The sequence below is a fragment of the Lepidochelys kempii genome, chromosome 1 (genome assembly GCF_965140285.1).
Source record: "Lepidochelys kempii isolate rLepKem1 chromosome 1, rLepKem1.hap1, whole genome shotgun sequence".
Taxonomy (NCBI): domain Eukaryota; kingdom Metazoa; phylum Chordata; order Testudines; family Cheloniidae; genus Lepidochelys; species Lepidochelys kempii.
This window is the reverse complement of record NC_136380.1, coordinates 250,727,872-250,745,521: the sequence shown is the minus strand read 5'-3', so window position 1 is coordinate 250,745,521 and position 17,650 is coordinate 250,727,872. Positions and strand designations below refer to the sequence as shown.

General features: G+C 42.7%; 1 protein-coding gene across 4 annotated transcripts in view; it reads right to left on the bottom strand.

Moving 5' to 3' along the window:
- Positions 1-17,499, bottom strand: part of TBXAS1 (thromboxane A synthase 1) — a 316,426-nt gene extending 298,927 nt beyond the window's left edge. The window contains exons 1-2 of one of the 4 annotated variants that reach the window (XM_073323035.2): positions 17,350-17,499; positions 3,741-3,903 (exon numbers count right to left, since the gene is read on the bottom strand). In XM_073323035.2, the coding sequence (XP_073179136.1) occupies positions 3,741-3,838 (98 nt within the window). In that variant the 5' untranslated portion in view covers positions 3,839-3,903; positions 17,350-17,499. Of the gene's footprint in view, positions 1-3,740; positions 4,010-4,715; positions 4,739-17,349 lie in introns of those variants that run through there. The other 3 variants (XM_073323042.2, XM_073323058.2, XM_073323026.2) reach the window with 3 other exon arrangements.
- Positions 17,500-17,650: the final 151 nt, after the last annotated feature.

The following is a 17,650-nucleotide window of genomic DNA, read 5'->3' as shown; positions in this document are numbered from 1 at the left end:
CCCCCACCCCCGATGCAAGCAGGGGGCGGAGCCAAGCGGGGGCAAGGGCCTTGGGGGGCAGGGACACGGTCCAGGATCCAGGGCCCGCAAAAGATTAATTAGGCCCAGAGAGTGCTCGGCACCCCCCCCCTTTTTTTTTTCAGTGGATGCTTGAGCCCCTCGGAGTTGACAGCTATGCTTTGCCTGCCTCTCCTCCCCACCTTCTCTTTATCTTGTTTATTTAGATTTAAGCTCTTGGAGGCCAGGATTGTCTCTTAGGCCTGGTCTACATTTAAAAGTTAGGTCGACAGGGGTCAGGGGTATAAAATGTTGATCAGTGGTATGAAACAAACCACCCCCCGACTGACATAGTTACGTTGACCTAACCGCCAGGGTAAATGCAGCTATACTGATGGGAGAGTGCTTCCATCAACATAGCTGCTGTCACTCGGGGAGGTGGTGTTCTTACAGGAATGGCACAGCCTACTCCAATGGAAGGGAATTTTCTACATTATGGGGCTATGCCAGCATAACTTCAGTGACGCTGCTATGCCAGAACAGACATACTCTAACCCTCTCTTTGTATAGTGCCTAGCACAATGGGCCCTGATCTTGGCTGGTCTCTAGGCATTACTATAACATAAATCATACATTTCTGCTGAAGAGGTGTTTGAGATACATTGCAATAATTTCCTACTCCTTACATGCAAAATGGCTGAACAATTTTCACTCAAAATTAAACAAACAAATAAATAAAAAGCAACCTTCAGGCAGAGGCCAGGCCTGAAAAATGAAAATTTCAGAAAGTTACAAGCAAATGAAAATAGGGGGTTAGAATGGAAACATTCATGGCATCTTAACTACTTAATTGCTCGTGCCATCAGAGCCATGTGCAGGGACACTACAAAGGAGCTGCACAATGGCATATGCTACATGAATATAGCAAGTAAATGCTCTCTAGAATTATGGACACATTTTTATTAGCAACCATATGCGTATTATTTTCAATAATTCCCTGCTTGCAAGATTTCAGCCCTGAAGGAGTATTTATAACACACAGCAGACCTAACAACTCCTTATAAATAGCAGCTAGGTTGGAAAAGGTTGATAGGCTTCTAACACCAGCAGAAGCCACTTCTCTTCTTACGACTGCAGACGGATTTCAAGCCACTAATGACACAGCTTGAATCATGACATTTTACTGGAATAAACAACAAATGGATGGTGAAAAGATTATATCCGCAAGGTGAACTCTCACAGGACAGCTCAGATAGGTTGCCCAACACATTCTACGGGAAGTTTGCGAAACACACTGTCTTTTCATTGAAACAATGGTCCCTAGGCATCTGTATCCTTTAATTATCTCAACTTGTATTAATATATCTCCACAGATCAGCAGCAAGAGTTATAATTGCAACTGGTAGTGAATCCTTTTTCTGCTTCAAACAATTCTAACTACACTCTTTTGAGCAAATCTATGCCCAAAAGAAATGAAGCTTGAAAGCTGAAGTTCAGCACAGGCTGGGGGTCAAAGCCATGACTGACAAAACAGGAAACAATTCTATTGACTTCATTAAGTCAATAGAGTTCTGTGGCTACTGATGCCAACAATTAATTTTGCCCAGGACATAGGCCTTGTCTACACTACGGGGGAAATTCGATCTAAGCTACGCAATTTGAGTTACGTGAATAGCGTAACTCAAATAGAAATAGCTTAGACCTACTTACCACAGGGTCCACACTACATGATGTCAATGGGAGACGCTCTCCCATCGACTCCTCCTACTCTTCTCGATCCAGTGGAGTACAGGAGTCGACGGGAGAGCGATCTGCGGTCCGTTTAGCGGGTCTTCACTAGAACCACTAAATCAATCACTGATGCATCAATCGCCGCTTGTCAATCCCCCAAGAAGTGTATTCAAGCCCTTAGTGTCTTCACTTAATCTGAACAAAATGATTGCTTTTGATTTAACAGAGAGTTATGGACTCCTGAAAAGCACACACCTGACTGGGTCTGCATGTGGATTTATTATATTAAGAAATGCACACCTGATGGCAGATGCATGCACTGCTCAGAACTGTGCACTTTTGGAAGCTTGTTAAGAAGCAGTAATTGTGGCTTTGCCTGCAACCTCCCACCGCAATGGGGCTCTCCAGCCCCTTTTCTAGCTCCTGAAATTGTAGGGGGTGGGGGTTCCCCTCCTTGCAGCTGAAAGCGATCTATGGTCTAAACAGCATGAACTAATCTGTGGGCCCGATCCTGGACTCCTGACTCAGGCAAAGATCCCCATTGACGTCAAAGGGAGTTTTGCTTTAGTAATGATTATGGGCCAGATCATGGCTTTTAAACCACAATCCACACTGGACATTGGGTGTGCTGCAGCAAGAATCCTCAGTGTGATTTATCCGGATCTCAAAAAACAGACCACAAAACAGATGGGTTGGACTGTAACTTTTCAGAGGTGGTTTGGGTCAATTATTATTTTAAACCAAACTGGATCACCAACATATCTATTCAATACATTCTGCCAAACCACCTATGGTCCAACCTCACTCCCTTTGAAGTCAGCAGGAGTTCCCCGCCCCCCGGCCCCTTGACTTAAATGGAAATGGATGAGGCCTTAAGAGACTGAAGAATCAGAGCACATGCAGGCGAGCATCTCTCATTGACACACCTATGGTGTTATTACTGTGTTTTATCTTGATCTTTGCAGGTGGTCTAAAGACTGCATTTAGTTTAGATTTCCTAACATTTTCCAGTAATCTCTTCCTTGGACACACAGAAACAAAGAACAATGGCTGTTGATGGGGTGAGTGGGGAGGATTTGAGGCACAGCTGTAGTAAAAACAGAGATGGCAGGTAAACTATTGCTAATTTGCCTAATAGATAATCAGCACACATAGGCAAGGTTCTCTGTCCACTGTAATCCAGTTCTTTCCTACTTTATAAGCCTCCCTCCCCATCCCCTACTATCAGTCTACTATGTACCCAATGTGAGAAATAAAAAAAAAAAAAAGCAAGGGAACTCAAGAAGCGTTTACGGTGTTGGTAGGGTTGAGTTTAAAAGCCAAACAAAGGGTGTGGGTAAGATCAAGAGAGAGAAAGGTCCAAGACTCTGCAAGCGACACTATACTTCAGTGATTCTCAAACTTTTGTACTGGTGACCCCTTTCACATAGCAAGCCTCTGAGTGCAACCCCGCCTAATAAATTAAAAACACTTTTTTATATATTTAACACCATTATAAATGCTGGAGGCAAAGCGGGGCTTAGGTTTGGAGCGGGGTTTGAAGGCTGCCAGCTCGCAACCCCCCCATGTAATAACCTTGTGATCCCCCCGTTTGAGAACCCCTGCTATACTTCTTTCCTTTTAAAATCTGACCACCTTCAACATCTCTCACATGGAAACTTAATGGGGATAAAACCAGGAGGTATTAAATGAAATTTGATAGGGTTCCACAGAAATTACTCCAAATACTAAAGACTTTAATAGGGAAATTTTAAAAAACAAAAATAAAAAAAACCCCTATAGAAAAGACAAAATTCTCACAAATTTGACAAGACTTTCTAATAAGTGTCTATTTTATTATTTTAATCTCAGTATCTGCCTCCACTCCAGTCTCTTAAAATGAAACACTAAGACATTTTGATTGAGGGGATACACTGGTGCTGAATTCCTGCTGGGAGAATCTACTCCTGGCGCAAATTTTTTGGCTGGCTTTCAGTGTTACATAGATCTCATATTAGTCTGAATACACTTACCAACAGAGTAACATTAGGAGGATCACCAGCAGAGCCACTGTTACTGTTGTTCCATTGATTTCCATGACGGGAAATTTCAAGAGATCTGCAAGCTCCATTTTCCTTCACTACACAATGCTGGCCTTGAGGTTGATGGGGAAGTCTCCTCAATAACAGATAAAACCTGCCAGTTACATGAATGACAGTCTGTAGTGAAACAGGAACCAAGGGAGCAAAGTCTGTCAAACCAGCTCTAATTGTGAACTTTTCCTGTTCTCACTGACGGCACCCTCAGAGAGAGGCAGAAGTTAAGGGTTTCCTGTGTAATGGAATTAAGCAACTTTTTCCCCCCCTTGATGACTGTCGCATTAATAAATATTTACATAGCTGCTGCTTGAGACATCAGAGTTGGCCCACAGGTTTGCATGAGGAGGGGGAAAAAAGATAAAAGAGGAAATATATCACGTGTATGTGGAATAGATTTGAAAAAAAAAAAACCACCTCAATGTAGCCACTGTGCTCTGTAAATAGAAATAAAAATAGAAAAGTTTCTTTAAAATGTGAACAATCTGGCAACATACTGCTGATGCACGGGAAAGTTGCTCAGTAGGTAGCCCTGGAAATAGGCTGTCCATAGGAGAGGTGCAACAACAGCGCAAACATCCTCTAGTGTCCCTCTAACACGACTCTCCCCCGACTCGAACGACCATCTCAAGAAGCAAAAGGGTAATTCTGCTTCCCTGCCAGTTCAGTCCTTGGTATCTCAGATTAGACAGCAAGCAGAGTTGAAACTAGGGTGTTATACCAATAAAATAAAAACCAGCAGGATCTTATTAAAGGGGAAAAGGCAAAATACTACATTTATTGTGAATACAGAAAGAATCATAGTAAGCAGTTAGTTATAGCTATAACATTCCATTCAATCTCATATTTATTCACACATTCATTCATACAAACACACACATACAGGTTCTGCAAGGTTGTTATCATAGTTACCAGCCTTAGAATTGCTCATGCCAAGCCACTGGCCAGGTGGCCTGGACAGGAGGAGGGAGCAGGGCCTTGTCAGATGCACATCTGAGGCTCCTGGAAGTTGGTTTGCAGAATCAGACCCCAAAGTTCTCACTTTCTAGAGTCCATTTTTATAGGAATTTCTTCCTATGCCAGTCTATGGGAATTGCTTCATCATGCTGTTGCTGAATCAATCAACAGATAACTTCTGGCAGCACGGAGCCGTCAGGAATGTGCTATCTTGTTCTTTGGTTCTCCCATTGTTGAGGCTATTGGGTGGATTCCAGTCTGCCCTCTGGGGGTCCTCTGGTTATTTCCACTTGACGCCTTCTTCAGCCAATGGACACTGTATTCTTAGGCTGGCACCTCCCTGACCATTATTATCCACATACATCCTCTATCTCTATTTTAATCACAATTGTTAATACAACAAAAGGGAGGGGAGTCTCTGGGTGTGGTTTCTGTTGTTACAGAGTATTGCTTTGAGTCTCTCTCTGTGTGAATTGCTTTGAGAACAGACTCTGTCTTAGAATGTACTAACGCAATTAGCAGCTTGCAAGTTTCACACATAGAGGGAGAGAAACAGTACCAAAAACCAAGAGACCTCTAAATTAGTAATACCCTGGAATTTAAACTATGGGGAATCAAACTCATTTGTGATTTTAATACAGAACTTCTTTAATATGATCCAACAAGGGGGCCTCTCTATGATGGGCACACAGCTACTTATATATAAAGCTATCAAATGCTAGTGAATTTCAAATCACAAATGGTTTGAGCCATAGTTAAAAGTGACTTTCAAGTGAGATACATCCTCCACCACCCATGAAATTCCTGGTTGCTAGGGCCATCCAACATAGTTTGTTGTTATTTAAAGAAAAAAATAGATATTGCACACAACCTATTTGAAAGTTATGCAAATTAAACTATTCCCAAAGAGAACTAGGTTTATAAATATCTAGTAACCTTAAGAATTAGACATTCTGCTCATCGGATCCCCATAACATATAAGATGAAAAGTAGTTTCTTCTTATTCAGCCCCCTGAGATAACAGCTTAGATGTAATGTGCGAGGCTTCTCCAATATCACTGTATTACATTTCCCTCTCTTATCAGAGAGGTTAATAATATAGGTATCAAAAAAGTAAAAATCTCTAACACAATAGAGTTTAATTTTAAGAAGATTTGGCTCGACTATAACTGAATCACTGCTATTTTAGTTCTCGGTGCTTCACAAGTACATTCATTCCTTTCCAGCGCTGGAGCCTCACAAAATAAGTAAAAGGTGTTAACCAGCTCATCAGCTCCACAGAGTAGCACAGTAATTCACAGAAAACTTTGCTTATTGTATTAATAATGCCATTGCTTCCAGATGCTACTCTGGGTCAATAGCAGCTCTGCTGGTTTGCTGTTGCCAAGTTGTCCAAGAACAGTTGCATCACAATTCAAGACTGGCGACATAAAGGATTAATCACTGGGCACATACTGATCCCAAATAGCACTGATCTCGCTGGACCTTAGTTTATATGGAATATTTCTTAAAAGCTTCTTGAAAAGGGAGGACGATTAGTCACAAATCTTGAGAGTGAGACATTAGATATTTTGACTTTGACTTCTTTGTTAAAGAGAGCATACAGTTGCCCAGAGTAGGCCTGATGCTTCTCCCACTGAAGGCAACAGCAAAACTCATGTTGAGTTCAGTCAATACAGAGTTGGACCCAGATCTTGCTTGATTATTTTTAGAAGCTCAATGGAACTTTCCAGGATCATGCTGGAGAAGGATAGGATGTACAGGTCTTAAACACACACATAATGAAGGAAAATGGATTTTCAAATCAGCATCCCATTTGGAACAGAGTGAATAAACGAGTAGTTTGACTGTTGTTGGGCACCGCATTTTTACACCTCTGCACCCGTTTCTTGCTAAAGTTTTTAACTTGGCATCTTCACCCAGATAGAGGGGAAATCATACAACAATAATCCCAACACTCACCTGGAACATGCCTCACGTGCCCATTCGCTACGAGGTATTTACAGTGATACCACAGTCAAGTGCCTAATTTCCCAAAAGAGACTTTGTCTCAAAGATCCAGCTGATGCCTTGTGGAAAACTTTGAGAAACATTCTATTTATTGGGCCTGTTTTCAGTATTTCTCTTCCCTCAACTCTTCATTACAAGAGTCACTTGCATGAGAAACATCATCTTTATTGGAGAGTTAATAGGAGACGTTTTTTCCCCCCATCTCTACTCCCAATCCTCTGCTGAGACACACCACATCTGGTTGGTATGAAAAGTACTATGATGTCAGTCAGGAGTATGTGACTTCATAGAGGGGCAAGTTCCATTCCTCTCAGTCAAATGCCTGAGAAGGCTGAGGGGAAGTAGAAGGGGGAAGGAATCCTCTGCACTGAGGGAGCAGAGCTACTCAGGGGCTGCTTATTGCAAGGTCAGGGCACTATAGGGCTCCACTCAGGTTGCAGTTCCTGTATTCAGGGACAGGCAGGGGAAGTAGACCCACAAGGATCACAATCCATTGACATTTATACTGTGCTCATCACTAAGGCATCTTCTTCCATCCCACATTCCCCTCCACAGCAGGGAGAACCCACAGAGCTCAGATCCGTTCCAAACAAACCTATGCTTGAGTGCTTCATATCCAGACCCTTCTCACTCTCAACGTGCAGCAGAATCGCTTGTGGAGACAAGAATTGGATACAGAACTCCAGCTGAGGTCTCACCAGTGCCAAGTAGAACAGGACAGTTACCTCCTGTGTCTTACATACAGCACCCCGGTTAATATACTCCAGAATTTTATTAGCCTTTTTTGCAAGTATATCACATTGATGACTCATATTCAATTTGTGATCCACTATAACCCCAGATCCTTTTCAGCAGTACTACCACCTAGCCAGCTATTTCCCCATTTTGCCTTGTGCATTGGATTTTTCCTTATTAAGCGTTGTACTTTTTGTGTGTCTTTGGTTTGAAATCAACAACATGAAATTCAACAATTTTGAATTATAATCCATTCCTCCAAAGTGCTTGCAACCCCTCCCTGCTTGGTGTCATACACAAATTTTATAATCATACTCTCTACTCCATTATCCAAGTCCATAATAAAAAATATTGACTAGTACTGTATCCAAGACAAATCTGTGCAGGACCCCACTAGTTATGTCCTCCCAGTTTGACTTCAATCATAACTACTCTTTGATTATGGTTTTTCAGTCAGTTGAACATCCACCTTATAGTAATTTCATCAGGATCACACTTCCCTAGTTTGTTTATAAGAATGTCATGTGGGACTGCGTCAAAAGCCTTACTAAAATTAAGATACATCACATCACATCTACTGCTCCTCCTCTGTCCCCTAGGCTAATAACCCTGTCAAAGAAGGAAGTTAGGCAGGTTTGGCATGATTTGTTCTTGACAAATCCATGTTGGCTTTTACTTATAACCCTATTATCCTCTAAGTACTTACAAACTGATTGTTTAATAGAGTCATAGATATTAAGGTCAGAAGGGACCATTATGATCATCTAGTCCGACCTCCTGCACAATGCAGGCCACAGAATCTCATCCACCCACTCCTGCGATAAACCTCTCACCTATGTCTGAGCTATTGAGGTCCTCAAATCATGGTTTAAAGACTTCAAGAAGCAGAGAATCCTCCAGCAAGTAACCCGTGCCCCATGCTGTTCCAGTATGTTATTAGGTACCGAAGTTAGGTTAACTGATCTATAATGATCTGGGTCCTCTTTGTTCCCCTTTTTAAATGTAGGTGCTATGTTTGCCCTTCTCCAGTCCTCTGGGACCTCACCCGTCCTCCATGAGCTCTCAAAGATAATCACTAACAGTTCTGAGATTGCTTCAGCTAACTCCTCAAGTACCCTAGGATTAATTTCATCAGGCCCTGCCAAATGGAATACATCTAAATATTCTTTACCCTGGTGTTTCCCTGTTCTGGCTTACATTCCTTCCTTCCTTGATGTTAATATTAATTGTGTTCAATATCTGTTCACAATTAACCTTTTTAGTAAAGACGGAAACAAAATAAGCATTCAACACCTCACTTCTTGATGTCATGTGTTAGCAGGGACAGAGAGCTAATAAGTAGTGGACCTAAACTTTCCCTTTGTCTTTCTCATGCTCCTAGTGTATTTACAGAATCTCTTCTTATGCCTTTTTACGTCCCTTGCTCGGTGTAACTCATTTTTGTACTTTAGCTTTTCTGATTTTGTCCCTACATGCTTGTGCTATTCTTTTGTACTCAACTCACTCTTTCCTGTTGAAGCTGTTCCACTTTGGATAAATACTTAAAGACTCACCGGGCCAGAGAAAGAGAGAATGAAAGATTCTATAGCCTGGAAGAAGACCCAGGATCCAGATCCCTTTCTGCAGTGACTATTTATACACCATGGAACAGCTTCAACAGGAGAGATTGGATGAATACAAACTATTCCCCAGCTCAGCGATTACAGCACTCTTCTGAGAGGTGTGATAGACTCCATTCAAATCCTCTCCCTCTCAGGCAGAGCAGGGGATTGAATTTGGGTCTCCCACATACCAGGTAAGTGGTCTAACCAGAGCTAAAAGTTAGAAGATGGGCAGTACCATCACTACCTCCTCCTAAGGCCAGATTTTGAATAGGATCTCAGCTGGTTGGTGACCCCCCCCCCCCCCCCCGAGCATGCCTACTGGATCAGGCTTGACAGGCACTCTTCCACTTATTTCCCCCCACTTCATGGATCACTCTAGGATTTAGGTTTCCAGGCAGCTAGAGGGAGGCTGAAGTGTGCATGCCCAGAGGCAGAAACATAGACACTTAGGAAACTTTCATCCTGAAAACTTAGGCACCAAGCGAGCTGAGGCCCCTACAGTGTTCAACAGCAGCTGAGTGGGGGTTTTGTGGATCACAGTGGAGACTAGGAATGGGACTTAGGTGCTTAAACCCCAGTTTTAGGTGCCTAAATACCTTTGTGGATCCAGGCTTAAGGTACATGAGTAAGGCTGGCCCTGAGTTTAAGACATCTCCTACTGGTTGTCCAACAGTTCTGCAGCCAGTGACCAGGGAGCTATAGTGCCCTAGTTGTTTTTTTCCCCAAATGATTAGCAATACTTAGAGACCTATCTCATATTTATAGTGACATGATCCCTCCCTTAACTCTCTAGATTACAATTAAAAAACTGACCATCTTCCCCTGTATCAAACAGAAGGGACTCCATTAGAGAGCAACTGCAGACAGCCTACTTAAAAGTAGGACAGTGGGTTCAGAGAGAATTAACCAATAATGATCGCTACTCCACAGACGAAGTACCTGTGTTTTTTGAGTTTGCCAGCAATAGAAATCTAAACTCTTATACAGTTCAGTGCCCCCAACAAAAACAGTTCCATGTACCTCAACTAAAGGAGTCACAGGAGCGAATAAAAGGGGCGGGGCAAGAGGAATAGATGAGGAAAATCGGATTAGAACAGATTGTCACAGGGCACTGATAGGAGGAAATTTATGTTAGCATCACAATGTGCAGTCATCTGCAAGCAGTTTCTACTTGTGGGGGGGGGGAAATTGATCAGACCTTGAACTGAAGAACACAATTGCTTATTAGCCCATTGAAAAGAGGAAGAGATTGCAGGTACTGGCCTCATGCAGCCTGACACTGACATCCTGGAAATGGGCTGTATCACCAAGGCCTAGGGCAACCAGAAAGTTATTAATAATTGGGAAATAAAAGTGCAGTTACAAAGTACCTGGAAACAGCAAACACACCAACAAAAAACCTCAGTAGCCTATAACTCTGCAAAACACAGAATGAAAAGGAGGGCAGGGAGTCTGGGGCCTTTGATGAATACAAGGACCATTCTTTGGCCCAGTTCTGTCACCCTTCCTTACATCATGTAGTACATACTCACACAAGAAGTTCCATTGATATATATGGGTCTGCTCACATGAGTATTATTATTCAATGTGAATAAGGGCAGCAGAACTGGCCCAAGAATCTAACCCCAGTGATTCCAACAGCCACAACCGGAGGTAAAGCATAAGTGAAGTGGGGAAAGAATGTATGATTGGCTACATAATGCAAACATGCTGCTATTCACCAGCCAAAGAGGGGGAATGACAACTCTAGAACTTCCATCCAACCAGCACACGCTAAAATGGGTGAGTGGATTGGCAGAGAAAAGAGCAACAGAGAAAGCATCTAACAAAGTCATTGGTCTAATACTATTGCTGCAGGAACTTTTTAAAGATCAAGAAGCATGTAAACCACAGTGGCATGCTGTTATGCTATTATCCCACATGTATATGTTTAAAGGAAATGCTATTGCAAAAAGATTACATTCAACTGTAAAGTGTAATCAGGAAGCTGTCAATTACTGTTCTTTTTTTAAGCCTTGTTAACAATAGCCAGTTAGAGTCTATAGGAGGCCACAAAAGTCACTCCTTATTGCATTAAAAAGTTCTACTGGTGAATAAAAAAAAATATGGGGAGATTTTCAAAGGCAAAGTAGCAGATAGGGACCTAACTCCCCTCAGAAATCAAGGGAAATTAGGCACCTAACTGCTAGTTGTGCCTTTGAAAATCTCCCACACAGTATATACTTCAAAAACAATGAGTGCAATGTGTAGACATCCCAAGCTTTTACACATGCATATACAATACAGAATAGTCACCACGTTCTGTATTAGAATGGATATAGTTGCCATAAGAAGGGGATAGGGAATAAGTTCCTTCATACAGAGGTAACGCATAAAAGTACCGTAACTTGGGATGCCCTTACTTAGGCCCTGGTCCTGCCATACTTATCCCTGTGCTTAACTCGATGAACCTCATACATGTCATGAACATAGAGTTAAGCATTAAGTATTGGCTGGGTGGGACTTAAGACTCCCTGAGGCCTATGGAAACCCGCTTACCAATATGTAATGGAGTCTCAGGTGTGATAGCTTAAACAGTGAGGAGCAGAAGATGTCAAATAAAGTCGGGGTGGCCTACTTTAGCTTATTTGACATACTTTTCTTGCTATAGTCCATTTTTCTGGCTCCTTGGCATGCCAGCTACACCGAAATAGAACTCCCTTCAGCTCCCTCGCGCTCATTCTAAGTAGACCCAATTCAGAGGCAACGTGCGTGAGTAAGGGACGGGAGGGGGTGGGGGACATGCCAAAAAGAGAAGAAAATGTAAATTACACAGTAGTAAATGCAGCATTTCCAACTCTCGGGCTTTTATGGTGAGTCTTGTGATATCTGGGTGGGTTCTTCCTGAAGCCCCAGCTCCTTGACTCATGTAATTATGGGAGACTCTCACTTTTAGTGCACTAGCGCTATCAGAACGAGCACAGGTACGTCTACTTGAGCTGGAAATCACACCTACCAGTTCCATTGTGGACATGCCCAGAGAGTCCTAACCCAGCCCTGCTTCCCAGCAAACAGAAGTCATCCTTCCTCCTGGTGCAGTAGCCATTAGGGATGGGATCCATGAAGGTACTTAGGCACTTGGACCCCCCAGATTTAGGCACCTAAGTCTCAGTTTTGGCTCCACTACAATCCACAAAACTCCCGCCAAACCTTGCAGGTGCCTACACTCACTCAGCACCTAAGAATTCAGAATAAAAGTTCAATAGACCCTTTATTTCTGCCTCTGGGCATGCACACCACTGCCTCCCTCCAGGCACCCACATGCCTATCTCCCACCTACACCCCAGAGCAAATCACGAATCAGGGAAGACAGACGTTCGGCCACCTTAGTCACATGCAGGACCCAACGTGGTAGGCATGCTTAGAAGCTTCCTACCAGATTGGGCCCTAGTCAGAATCCAGGAGGAGGACATGGTGGTGGTAATACTGTTGCTGCCCACCTTATAACTTTTAGCCCAGAGGTTAGAGCATTCACCTTGGATGTGGGAGACAGGTTCAATTCCCCCGCCCCTTAGGGTGGGGAATTTAACCTGGGTCTCCTACATCCCTGGTGAGTACTCTAACCTCTGGGATAACAGTTATAAAGGTATGGACCACTACCTGCTCCTCCTGATGTTTTGTGTGGGGCCAGGCAGGCATTTAACTCACTCCTTAGGTGCATAAGCCACTTGACTCCAGGCAGTGGGTTCCCATTCATGGATTGCTAGCGGAAATAGGCACCTTCCTGTAGCCCAGACTTAGGCACCTATCTCAGACAGAGGGGAAAGGCTTAGGGCACACCCCTCTGGTCAGCATCTCCCACTGGCTAGCTTAGACAGTGAGCCACTTAACATGCTGGCTTTTGTGAACCACATTTGTAGACTGCTATCTCTTCCCATTCATTGTACAGGGAGCCGAGGTTTTTCACTCAGCTTTTTGGAATGCAACATTACTCCTATGATTTTCTAGGTGCCTGAAAGTTAGGCACTGTGATGCTCAGCATTGCAACACCTAAATCCTTTGGTGGATCCCACCTTACCAGCTTCCCTAGTTGCTTCAAAGAGTACTGTTTATTGGTGGTGACCCTTTGCACAGATTTCTGTATTTAGAACCATCCTGGAGACCATCTTCTGGCCAGCCTGAGTCAGGGATTTACCCACGTTCTTTTATTTACATATGAATATAATCAAAGGTAAAGAAAAGTGGAAAAGAAACATTAGCGGCAAAGGAGCTCCCAGATATAAAAAGAGGAGTGGAACCAGAGAAAGACAGGTTTCAGAAGGGGCATATATTAGTGAGAGACCTGAGGCTCAGGGGTGTAACCAGACGGGCTGCAGCCACATAGAGAGAAAGAGCAGAGCTGGAGTATGGAACACCAGTCTCATGGTATGTTTAATAAAGCCTGTCTCTTTCAGCTCTGCCGCATCAATTATTGCTAACAAAACACTAGGCTCTTCTGCCCCAGTTAAGATGTAGCTGAATTAATGGTGAATAGTTCTTGGGAGTGGCAATGCGTCTAATGGCTACAGCAAGCGACTGCAAGTATAATTTGCGCTGAGCTCTATTCCTAACTGCCACCAGTTTCCTGGTTGATCCAAGGCTAATTATTTAATATCTCTGGGCCAGATTTCCAAAGGTATTTAGTCACCTATTTGTGCCTTAGCTCTGTCAACTGTAAATGGGGCGGGGAGTGGGGGCGGGAAATACCACCACCCACCTTTGTAATGCTCTTTCAGATCTCTGACAGAGGAGCATCATTTCAAGTGTAAAATGCCATTGTCCCCTTAATATGTAAAATGCTAGTTAATTTTATTGGAGCATGTTTGTACACTGAGATTACTCCCCTTCATATGCAGTTACAACTGTTTTCTAAATGCAACACTGTATGTTCTCTGTTAGGATATAAGATTAATGAACTCTTTGTTTTAAAGACAGTTATACACCTCAGAAAACATGGGCTTATAATGGAAATACTGAGACAGTTAACTATAGCAGCACTAGCGGAAAGGGAAAAGAACTATAAATTCAGCTTGTTTTCCAGTGTATACATTGACAAGGTATGAATAATACATCTCTCTACACTTCCAACATACAGATGTATACATTACTCTTTCCTGTGAGGGTTACACTGAGCAAAGTCTTTAAACCAACCATTCCAAATGAGGGAAGGAAAGGGTTCAGAGAGAAACGAGTAACCCTTTGTCTTGTCTCTTACATTACAATCAGGACATAAACAGTGGTTGAAATTTACTAGTGTATGTGTTTGTGCTTAATTTTAAACACACAGGAGGGTGTGGGGAGGGTTGAGGAAGAGGGCTGGTATTTTCATGATCAACAGAAGGCAAGAAGTTATCCTTTATCCTCTTCTTTTATCATAAGAATTAGCTATTTGGATACAATTCAAGCCCTTCACTTAAAAATGTAATTCAAGTTGCATTAAAAAAATAAATTTAAGCAGATATACACAATAAAATCAACTCACCAGTCACAGCAAACATATTGATCCTCTTGCATATCAGACCTGGTCTCTAGCTACTAACCACCCCCACCCAGGCTTCTGAACACAGCTTTGTTAACCAATTACTGTAGTTGCTAAAGCATGTTAATGACAAACAGGCTCCAATCCATTTGTCAAGTGAAAGACAAGCAAGCTAATATATTATCAATTGAACTGTGACAGTGGGACATTTCTCTAGGTAGTAAGAGCAACCCAATACCGGTTTACATAATAAAGTTATCCACATGTTTTATGATTTTTACATGCATTGGCAAAAACATACAGCTGCCTTTTCAGACAAGTATTTTGAGACACTGGGTAACAGAAAACCTGTGTCATTTCAAAAGTTCAGGATTTGCTTAATAATGAGGTGGTGGGGAGAGGACCTAAAGAAGACTGGGTAGCGGCTGATTTAAGCCTTCTCTGCTGCAGTAGGAGACCTAGCCATTGTAGATAATAGGAGTCAACCACAAGTACAGCTAACATGGTTTGTCCTGATCTATACACCCCAATTAAGCCATGTTTTGCTCCAGTTCAGCAACAGGTGATTTTTTTTTAAAGTATAGACAAAGCTTGAGAATTAGATCCTGCTCTCCTTACCCAAGTAAGGTTCTCACTGGCTTCAGTTTTACTTGAGTAAGGACCGTAGGACCAGGCTCCAAGTTTGTCTGAAGGGCATGTAGTGAAATTTAGTACTCCCAGATGAAAATTTGTTCATGTTCAAGCTATCCAGTTTTTCCGGGAAAAGAGCTTGTTTTAAATCACTGTGACACACGCAAAAGCCTTGCAAGCATGAATAGCTTTTTCCTGGCACCTTAAAAAGGTGCAATAATGAGGGTAAAGGGACTCAGCAAAGTAAGTATCAAAGGAATGCTCTGGCTGCCTCACTATCTTATTTTGGTGTGTAGCCTGCTGAGCATAGCAGAGCTTCAGGAATTGAAATGGTTTAGCCTTAAAACTGCCATTGATTGGGTGGATGGAATTGGCATACATAGTGTTTGACAATGTACAAGCAGTGAAACACCCAAAACACTGACTTTGTAGACAAACATTACCCATGTATTTTATTATTAGTGTTGCTTACCTTGGCAATATTTCTTTAATGTATATGAGGCACTTAAAACTCAATCTTACTTACTTCCCACGCCAACCTTATGCTACTTTGCTGTTTAATACAGAAAATAATTTAAGACATCAGAAATGTCAAGACTATGATGTGTACAAAGGACTCTGAACATGAGAAGTACCTCACAAATTCTAAGCATTGGTGTGGCTTCTTTTCGGGTCATGGATTACTTTACACACAGGGAATTAATTTAATCTCACATCATTTTCTATTGACACCTCTGCCATTTGTCCCTCATTTTAGGTCTGTCAGAGTTTTGCTGGGTCAGAGGGAGAGGCTGGTGTTGGTTCTTTTATTCATGTTGCAGTAATTCAAAGTTCATGAGTGGTGACAGTCCTGAACCCTTGTGCCTTCTGCTTTCTCACAAGACATCTTTGGTAACTGTGTCAAGTATACAAGTCCCAGCCACATGTGCCTCAATGATCTAGAGGCTCCAATTCTTGGATTGTAATTCATTGTCAAAGCCCCGCCAGTATTTGGCACCTCTCTGGAGATTAAGAATGAAGCTGCTTTATCACCCAGTTTAAAAGGATGATAGATAGTTCTTAGGTCTACCAAGGTCAAAATATCTGTGTATTCTTTACTAATAACCTTTACTAATAATCAGAGCCTGTCTTCTCTGCAAGGACATTAATGATCCCATACTATTTTTCACAGAAGTAGGGATTTGCCCCACTAACCCTAGCCAAATCTTCCCTTTTAACCACACTGTTCTGCATAGTTCTGTGTGCCCATTGATTGCTGTCCTTCACCCCAAAGGTGGCTGCACTACAGTGGTGCTGCACTTATGCCTTGTGTAAAGCAATTTGTGATCCTTGAGCATAAACTGTTAACTATGATCAAAGCGTGAAAAATTTCCTAGACACCAACTAGTCAGAGGACTAAGGCCAACATTTTCAGGAACATTCACTAACTGTTCATGCCTCAGTCACTGAGCACCCAGCACCATCCTTTGTCCTCTCTCCATTGACTGCCTCTGCTGCTACCGCTCAGCCTTCCCAAGCAGCATCTGCATAAAACTGACGTGTTTCTGGGGAGTTTCGCTGCCGCCCACAGGATTCTGAACTGCAGCAGTATCGAAGAGCCCTGACAATTTATCTTGGCTACTGCTCAAACTTATCAGAGACCGCGGCAGCACTGGAACCATCAATAGACATAGGCAGACGCTGCTGCATCACTCTACTCCAAGTTCACATTTGGATGTTTCTAGTTCTTATGGTTGGGGCGATAAAGGCTTTTTTAAAAAACAAACACAAAAGCTTAAATTCAGCAAGAGTTCATGGGATCGATCCCTGACACACCACAGCAAGCTTTGCCATCACAATAGGGAGTAGACTTTTCCCTTCAAATTCTTATTTTATGACTGTCAACCTCTAGGCATATGAGGTACCATGCTACACACCTAACCAGAGCCACAAGGCAGGTGACTCCCCTGGTCCACAGGTGACCTAGCTGCTACGTCTGCAGGAATTTTCCCACCCCAGCAAAATAAGATGATTGCCCAAACTGAATGAAATGTCACAGGCTCTTAGCCAGAAAACACAATACAAAACCCACCAAAGAGAGCTACAACCCCAGCAAAGCCTAGCATGACCTTACCTTTAAATCTCTCCCATGTAGCTCTCATCAATTCCTGTTTGGCTTGTTATCAAGCAACTGCATTGTGACAATCTCGAAGGGAGTGGTGGAGAATGTAGTTCAGCTTCCCTGCAAAGGGACAGGTGCTTGTAAATCTGCCCTCAGCTGAGGACTAAGGGAAGCAGCAATAGAACTACCATTCCCAGAACCCCTGCGGGGGACCACATTCCTCCCCTTTTCTCTGTTCCTTGCACAAATGGATTGTGGGGATTGTAGTTCCCACGCTACAGGCAGCTCTCGTCCGGGTCAGTAAAAGGGCCAG